We start from the raw sequence: 9,162 nt of genomic DNA on the forward strand, positions 1-9,162 counted from the left end.
GCCACCTGGGAGCCTCGCCCCGGCTGCTGGCAGGCTGCACCAGTGCTGAGGCCAGTTTTGGTTCCCAGGATGCCAACTGGTCCTGTTTAATTGCAGCCATGGAGAATGTGCTTACAGTGGTGGGCTAGAGATCTAAGCGAGCTTAGGCACATGCACACAGGGTCACCTAGGAGAAGAGGCTGCTGGGGCGCTGGCCTCTCCTGCAGCCACCAGCCCCTCATCCTCGTGAGAACCAGGTCCTGAACCTGTCCTTGCCTGCCACCCCGCCAGGGGCATCTGTGCTTGTGTAAGCAGGAAATGGCCTGGGGCTCTCAGATCAGGGACGGTGGACACAGCACCCAGCAGATGGGTGGTAATCTGAGAGGATGTTATTTAGGAAAAGGGAAGGGGGGGAGACCATTCAACTCCCCTGCCCCCTTCCAGTGCAGAAAATATTAAATACAACAACCCACAGAGACACATTTTTTTCTCTTTCCTGGGCCAACTGGGTCTCAGGTAGAAGCAGCCACATGGGCTCGGGAGTTTCCAGGGGGGTCGGAGCCATGACGGGGAGGGGGGGGCTGGGACGGGCATACTGGCATGCGCAAGGCCAGGGGGCAAGACACTGCTCCGCTACGTGGCCACCGGGCAGCCCTCAGGACTGTGGACTCGTCCTTCACTGGCTCCCAAGCAGCCCAAATAGCTTCCTTGCAACTGCTCCACCGATAACAGGAGCAGGCGGCGCACCTCCGGATCTACCTAGAAACGGGGGGCGTGGCTCGGCTCCGCCCACGGCTACCCAAGCAGAGGTCACCGGAGCACCCCCCCTGGCCCACTGCGAGACTTCAAACCAACTGGCCACTTCCTCTGGCCGTGCACACACCCCTACATCAGCGGGCCCCTCCAAGTGCACCTCGGGCCTGACAGGTCTGCGCCCCCCTCCCTAGCCCTGGCTCAGCTCCTCCGCAGCGCGGTCGGTCCCATGTGCTCTATACAATGTTTAAAAAATCAGCAAAAAAGGCTTAAGCACGTGCTTTGGGGGCCTATTTACAGTTCACAGGTTTGTGAGTTCACGCATTACAGTAGTAGCTCCGTCAAAAACAGGCTCAGCTAAACATTCAAGTAACAAAAGCGCTAGGGGGCCAGGAGCCCCAGCAAGGCCAGGCCTGCCCACTGCCTGCAATGGGCGGCCCAGCCAGGAAGCCGAGGGGATGCCCAGGGCCATGGCGTCCTGCTCGGGACGGCTGGAACCCCGGGAGTCAGTGCATGCAATGGTGAAGCCAGGCGAGGCCATGCCGGCATCAGCCCTCCTCCGGCAGCAGCACGCCTGCATGATTCCGCTCCTCCCACGCCGCTCGGCTGGCTGCAGCCCGGCCCGGGAGCCGCTGCATCCCAGCTCAGCCGTGGACTTCTGGGCCGTTGGGGGTCAGCTTGGCCTTTCTCTCCACGCAGGGTCCCTTGGCCGAATACTGCACCAGCAGGAAGGGCTCCTTGGTCTCGCCATCCCCCACGATGCTCTCCTCGTCCTCCGACTGGCTGATGCGCTGCAGCCGCAGGTAGCACCAGCAGCCCAGGATCAGCGCCCCCAGGGCAGCGATGGCGATGAGGATGACGATGACCGTGACCACGCCGGTGGTGGGGCTGTGGTCCATAATAGACATGGTCGGCGTGTGGGGCGGCTTCTGCGGCAGGAAGCACGTGGGGGCGGCCGCCGCTCAGCGAGGCTGGAAGTCGGGCTGGACACGGAAGTCCTGAGAGACAAGGCAAGATGAGATTACATCGGGGACTCCCCCTTGGCCCAGGCTGCGCGTGGACTCAGCCGGGCTCTCCGTGGGGTCTTTGATTCCGTTCTTAAGCCTGATGGGCCTGCCCTCAGCCCAGTGAGAAACGCGCCAGTTGGCTGTTACTGTTTCCCTGTTTGCGACGTGACCAGCGTTCTCTTCGCTCACCCCAGCTGGCTGCCATCACCACCTCCCACCCTGTAGTGCTTCTGCAGCAAGGCAGCCCCGGACCTCAGCCAAGAGCCGAGACGCAGGGTGGGCAGGCGCCAGCAACCCGAGACCCGCTGCAAGGGAGGCTCAGTGAGGGTCAGAGGTCGGGCAGGCTCTTCTGTTTAAGGTGCATGTTCTGGAAGCCTGGCACCACTAGGAGTTCAGACACTGCTGAGGGACCAGAGGAGCCCGAGCTGGGTGGTGATCAAGGGGGGCTCAAAAGCAGGGAAATGACATCCGCCCGCCTGGTGAACGGGAGACAGACAGAGCTGACCACGTCTTCCGGAACGCCTGTGAGCGCTGCAGCTGACAGCAGCCTGTGCCCACAGGGACTGCACCAGCCTGGGGAAGGGATGTGCCCAGGAGCTCCGGGGACAGTGGGACCGAGGGACCCCACCCCCACCCAGCTCAGGCCTGGTACAGGAGCCAGACCGCACATCAAAGCACCTGTCACACAGATGCGGGGAGGGCCTGCCAGAAAGCGCCGGTGTCACATGCTAACTAAACGTTGGGGCAGGCAACGGCAGGGAGAGGCTAATGCTGAGACCTGCGGGAAGATGTGGCGGGGGAGGGGGAAGAGCGTCTGCTAAGGCTCCGAAGGCAGCACAGGGCCTGCAGCGGAGGCTGGTTGGGGTGGGGGCGGGGACGCCGGCCCACCACTCCCTGGGCTGGGATCCTCAGACCGGCCAGCTGCAGAGCGCTCCTGCTGGTGGGGCTGGTGAGGAGCACAGGCAGGGAGAACATGCAGACGGGGTGACCCAGCGCTGAGCAGGCTCCCCTGCGCCCCAAGACCCTGCACTTGCTTATTGCTCCTACCTCTCCACCAACGGAGCATGTGATGGCACCCAGCACATGGCTGTGAGGGCCAGGGAGAGCCCTCGACGCCTTCCTACTGCCCGCCGGAGGGCTGTGCTTAGCAAGAGCTTGCGTCTGAACTGCCCTTTTTAAAGAGGACTGACATCAACTCAAGTCAGGAGAGAAGCCGTCCCCTCCATACGGGATGGCACCTGCCCTGAGCATTCCCCTTAATTGGAAATGGTTCGCATCCAGGAAGTACCCCCCCCCAGACTCCCAGAGTCTGCCCAAGAACCAGACCCTGGGAAACTCTGCAGACCGCCAAGTACCAACCTGCCACACATGCCCACGTCTGCAGAGGGGCCTGGGCAGCGCGGAGATCCCGGGTTTGGCCTCCTCCTTGCCACCTCCAGGGCATGGGCCTCAGCCTGCAACCCTAGTGTGCAGCCCCATGGCATGGTTGCCACCTGCCTCCCCATCATGCCCCTGCCTGAGTCACCCCCGCTGCCCTCTGTGCCCCAGGCAACCCCGGTCTCTCCCCAGGCACCATCAGAGCTGCCCTCAGCTCCCACAACCAGTTCAGCCAGTTCTCTCAGGCCTCCAGATGGGCAGGTGACCCCCTGACCCTCCGCACACCCTGTCTGCTGCGGCTGGGGGCTGGGTGAACCTGCCCCCTCTCCATGCCCTCACCCTGCCAGGGGGGGCATGCGCTTTCCTTGGCGGTCCCCACCTCGCTCTCTGCTGCCCACTGGAGCCTCCATGGGGCTCCGCACAGGAAGGCAAGTCAGTATCGGTTCGGAAGGGGAAGTGTGTGCGCGTGTGTGTCTGCATGCGTGCGCTTGTGTGTGTGCTTGGGGTGGGGGTAGTTCAGTGGCAGGAAGTGGGAATTCAAACAACAGCAACAAGAAGGAGGGACCCCCTGCCCCCCCGCCAGAGCCAAACCAACTGGGGGGTTCAGGAGGCACCGTCAAGTCCCGGGGGAAACCAGGAGTCCCAAGACTAATGAGGAAACTGAGGCAGAAACAGCCCCAATTGAATGAGTGGTGACCCCCAAACCCTGTCAGCTGCTGCTCCCTACTCTAGGGGCCAGGTGAGCAGGCCATAGCCCACCTGGCCGTGGGTGCTCCTGAGAGCCCTGTTCACTCGGCAAGTATTTCCTGAGAACTGATCTCAAAAGTCTGATCACGTCATCCCCCTCAGCGCCTCCCTGACAGCAGGAGAGAATCCAAATTCCTGCCTCCCGAGCTTCTTCACACCCCCGTCCTCCCACCTCAAGGCTTCTGCATTTTCTGTTCCTTCTACCTGGAAAGTTCTTCCCTGTAAGTCCCGTGACTGGCTCTTCCCTCTTACTCTGGACCTTTTCTGAAGGCGCCTCTTGGCAGGCGCCTTCCCAGACCATCCCTGCTCCCTCGCCCCTTCACCCTGCCCTACTTCAGCTGGCTCTCCTCGCTCCCTGCAATTCTGGGAACCAGTTCCAGGGCTGCCGACTCCCTCCTGCAGTGGATCTCAACCCGTCAGAGGAGCACACCGTGTCCATCTTGCCCACCGCCCAGGGCCTGGGCTCTACTGTCAGTACACAGCCAGTGCTCAATAAAGGCTGCATTTCCCCAGTCCTGGCACTTAATGAGTGAGAGACCCTCCTCTCACGGGGCTCCCAGTGGCGCCTGTACCCCCAAACCTGCTCCCTAAGCTGAAGCCACTCCCAGCCCCTGAGCACCAGCCTGCCCCAACAGCCTCGGTCTGCACGGAGGGCTGGAGGACAGGCTGCGGCCTGCGTGCGGGGGCAGAAGGGGCGTGTGCAAGTGGATTTCAGGCAGGCCTGTGCGCGTGAAGGGGCAGCTGTCTCCACGAGTGCAGGGGAACGGATGGGAGAGTATGAGGACAGCTGCCAGCATCCCCTAAACCCTCCTGGTATGGGCCGCCTGGTTGCTCGGCCTCTCTGGGCCTCCCTCAGACCGCTGTGAGCCAAGGTATCCCCTACAAGTTGGCTGATCCCCCCACCGTGATCCAGCACAGCTCATAGCTCCAGACCCTGTGTGGGACCAGGGGGCTAGAGCTTGGGCTGGGGAGACACCCAAGATGGCACGAAGGAAACCTGGACCCTCAGGCCAACCACTTAGGAGTGACTGCCCACTGCCTGCTCGCCGTCTCCATCCCCGCTTTACACACGTGGAAACTGACACAGGAGTTGTGGTCTCTGGCACTCGGGACTGGGGAACAGCCCATACCCACCACCTCTGCTCGCCAGCTCCCTCAGTCAGAGCCAGACCTGGAAGCCCAAGGCTACTGGGATACCTCCCAACATAGGGGCCAGTCCCCCACTACGCCCCACCCTCCGGCTCCTTCAGCCCTCAGTCCCCTCCCTCGGCTGGGCCAGTGCTGCTGGAAAACAAGCCCAAACGCCAGCCTCACCCACCTGCGTAGGCCCCCCTCAGAGCCACGCAGGCTCCCCTCCATCCACCAGTGGGCTCAAAAGGACGGGGTCCCTGCCTTGGCCACTGGCAAACCGAGGGCGGTGTCTCCCGATGCCAACTCTCCCGAGGCCACAGTTCCCACCCTAGGTCCAGGGGCGGCAGCCAGCGGCAGAGAACCCGAATCCCCTCTACACCCCACCCTATCCCACCACTCTCTGGCGCTGTCTTGACCAGCCAAGCAAGCTGCAGCGAGTGGCCTCAGTTGCTCAGTGTGGACATGGAAATGAAGCCCGACCCCAAGAGCAGACTGTGGGGCGGATGAGAAGTGACAAGTGTGAAAAGGACCACGGGGCCACCAGGTTTGCATGTCACGGGGCATGTCTTCCTGGGTGCCACAGGGAGGATGTACCCCTCAGACCTTACTTCCCCCACACTGAGCCCTGCCTCCCAGGAGGGCCAGAGCCCGTCCCCGCCAAAGGCACAAACAGGATGCTGCATCACGAGTGTCCCCGAGTCTACCTTGTCACCCTACCCGCAGCCTCCACCTTCTGGGGCACCCTGCCATAGGGGGCCAGGCACCCCCTCCAGAGCTTCCAGCACTAGCTCCAGGGGTTGAGCCAAGCCCCCTGAACCCATCAAAGGCCTCTGCCAGGTGTACCAAGCCCTGCCTTTTTAGGGAACCTCAGTTCACAATCCAAAAACATTGCCTGTAGGGAGGGCACTGCCGGCACCACCAGGGCACAGATGGGACGTCTGCTCCGTGCCAGGCCCGAGCAGTCATGGATACACGGCACAACATCGTGTCACACAAGCCCCTGCCCTCCAAAAAGCCAGGACCCAGCCAGCCAGGATGGGGAGGGACACTAACAACGATGGGCTGTGCCCAGCGCTGCATCTCACCCTCCACGGGCAACCACCGCACCCCCCTCCTCCTGAAGAGGAAACTCGCAGCAGTACCCCCAGGTTCCCTGTGCAGAAGAGGAAGCTGGGGCACGCAGGGCTGGGGGACTGCCCCAAGGTCAGTCCTGGTCCCCTGGGGCTCAGGCCTGAGACTCAAACCCCCACCCTGTGAATCAGCCACTGGTCATTCTCCCAGGCTGCCCGGGGGGTGGGGGGGGGTGCACTTGGCCAAACAACTTTGGCAATAACAGTAGGTGCTCCACAAAAGTTGGCTATGACGACTCCGAGCCAGACTGAGCTAAATGCTTCTTACAGATCCCTCTGTGGCCTCAAAACAAGCCCAGCACTGAGTTCACTCCCTTACACACTTTGCAGATAAAGAATCTGTGGCTCAGAGAAGTCACGCCAGTGGCCCAAGGTCACACAGCTCCAGAGTGGCTGCGCAGGGATTCCAATCCCGGCGGCCTGGATCCAGCACCCCGGATTTCGGATTTCGGATTTCAACCCAGACACTCAAATGTCCCATCTCTGACCCTCCCCTTGTCACGCCCTCGCCTTCCCGGAGCGCTGGGGGCCAGGAGACCCCGCCCGGACGCCGCCTGGGCAGGTGGGCGACCTGCGTTCCGTGCCCGAGACCCGGAGACGGGACGCGCCGGGCGGCGCCGCGTGCCAGGCGCGGGCGGGGTGGGGCGCGGTGCCAGCGCGCTGGGCGCACCCTCTCAGCCGACCCTGCGCGCAGGGGGTCGTCGCCCCACCTCGGCCCCGCGCGGCTGGGGGAGGCAGGGGCCCCGCCCGGGGCGACAGCTGGAGGGGGGCGGCGGCGGGAGAGGCCGTTCAAGCCAGCCTGGGGGGGCGCGGGGGGAAGTGGGGGGCCACGGGAGTCAGCCCTGCCCGCGCCGCGCAGCCACTGCCAGCGGCACCCGGCGCCGAGCGCGGCGGCCGGGCCTCAGTTTCCCCACCCGCGAGAGGGGCGCTGGGGCGCCGGACCCGCCACCCCCACCCCGGGAGCCTCCGGGGAGGCTCCGTCCAGGCGCCGCGGGGACCCCGCCGCCTGCATCGCCCGGCGGCCGGCCCGGGGGGGCTGCGGGCCGCGGCGGGGTGCGCGCGCCGGGCTCGGGGACACCCGCTCCCCGCAAAGCGGCCGCCGACTCCTTTGTCCCGATTTCGCCGCAGCGCCGCGGACAAAGAGCCCCCGCCCGCGGGCGCGGCCCCCCGAACAGACCCTCCCCCGAAGCCGCGCCCCCGCCCGCGGCCCCTCCCCCGCAGCGGGGACCCCGGCCCGCGGGGGGCCCCGCGCGCCCCACCCCGTCCGCGGCCGCCCTGCTCCTCCTTCAGGCTCGCGCCCGGCCCGAGCGCCCGGCCCGCCCGGCCCGCTCACCATGGCGCCCCCGCCGCTCGGCCCGATCGCCCCGAGAAGCCCCGCGGGCCCGGCTCCGCCCGCCCGCCCGGTCCGGCCGCCGCGCACCGCGGGGACGCAGCAGCCTCGCGCTGCGGCGGGCGGGGCCGCTCCGGCTCCGGCTCCGCCCCCGCCGGGGCGGGGACTCCGGGCGGCCAATCGCGGCTCGCGCCGGGGCGGGGGCGGGGCCTGCCGCGGGATCACGTGCGCCGGGCGCGGGGTGGCCCCGGCGGGGCGTGGGCTGCGCGCAGCTGGCGGCCCGGGGGCGGGTGGGCTCGGCCTGCGCGCGCTGGGAGCCGGCGGGGCGGGGCGGGGCGGGGCCGGGGGCCCTCGCTCCAGCCCGCCGGGCTGCTCTTAGCCCGGCCCGCTCCCTGGGGTAAACTGAGGCACAAAGCCGGTAAGAGTAGGGCAAGGAGGCGGGGAGTGGCGGAGTCCCCTGCAGGACTGGGGCGAGGCCGAACCCCGAGTGAATGTTCTCGTTCGGAGAGGACAGAAGCAGGACCCCGTGTCCCAGGTGAGGCGGCCGAGGCCCCAGGAAGTCCCACAGCAGGTTCTTGCGGAAGCGCGATTTGCGGCCAGGCCTGGACCGCCGAGGCTCAGCGGTGCAGTGACCCCCACTTGTCCACCCGAGGAGGCAGCCCAGCCAGGGACGCCCCCCTTGCGGCAGTGGGAGCCCGCAAGAGCGGGGAGGATGAGTCCTTCAAGGCCTGTGTCACCCGACTTTCCTGGGCCACTGTCTTTGGCTTGGAAGGCAGGAGGGGTGCAGGTGGAGCCCCACATCCTGGGAGGTCTTTCCCAGCTTTCAGGAGAACCCTCTGGGAGAAGATGGGGGTCCCGACTCAGAGGATGGGGGGCCCAGCTTGCCTGACTCCCCCCAGCCTGGCTGTCTCTCTGTTCCCCATCTGGGGGCCTTCAGCTGAAACATTCTTCCACTTCATCTTTCCATCAGCCTAAATGTCCTTCCTTAGGAGCCCCTCCCCCATCTCCACCCAAGAGTGGTCCCCTGTGATTGTGAAAGTGTACATTTCCCAGGGTGTGTGATTCCCAGGGTGTGTGATTTGGGGCCGTCTGTCGCCCCAGGACGGGGCCTGTTCCATCCATCACCAGGGCTGCAGAGCAGTACCTGGACCTGGGGTGTTGAACGAATGATTGGGCTGCAGAGTCCCAGGCCAGGCCCAGTGCATCCTAACCCGGAGCTCCAGAGGCAGAGGGCAACCTCGCCCAGGCCAGCTGCTCTGGGAGCCCCAGCCAGGCGGACCAGGCCTCTGTCCTGAGCCTACCTTGCGTTGCCCTCCAAGACCCCTGCCCCATCCTCCACACCTAGCAACCCAGAATGGAAGGAAACAGGTTCTTCCCACAGAGGCAGGCCCAGTGGCCGGTGTGGTCCCAGCCTCAAATTGGCAAAGACCTCATTAGTGGTGAGGATGTGGGAGGGGCAGCTCAGAGGCCCAGAGCCAGGGCTGAGGAAGCAAGCTCAGGGAGGCAGGAGGGGGTGTGGTGTAGGGCACACAGCATGGCATAGATGAGAGGCAGGCAGAGTGGTTGCAGCCCAGCCTGTTCTGCTGAGTAGCTTCATCTCTCAGTTTCCTCATCTGAAAAAGGGGGTGACAGAAAGGGTAACCTCACAGGCTGGTTGTGAGCATGTCAATTGCCAGATAGAGAAAACGGTTCCACCCATTCGCCTTTA

The 9,162-nt window shown here is 65.1% G+C and overlaps 1 protein-coding gene across 1 annotated transcript; it reads right to left on the reverse strand.

The window, feature by feature from the left end:
- Positions 1 to 1,376: 1,376 nt before the first annotated feature.
- On the reverse strand, positions 1,377 to 1,640 carry SNN (stannin; the record flags this gene model as incomplete). Its single annotated transcript, XM_084251332.1, has 1 exon — positions 1,377 to 1,640. One exon carries the CDS (start codon positions 1,638 to 1,640, stop codon positions 1,377 to 1,379), a length of 264 nt encoding a protein of 87 aa, XP_084107458.1.
- Between the last annotated feature and the right edge of the window lie 7,522 nt (positions 1,641 to 9,162).

Source organism: Talpa europaea (assembly GCF_964194135.1).
Source record: "Talpa europaea genome assembly, chromosome: 12".
Classification (NCBI taxonomy): domain Eukaryota; kingdom Metazoa; phylum Chordata; class Mammalia; order Eulipotyphla; family Talpidae; genus Talpa; species Talpa europaea.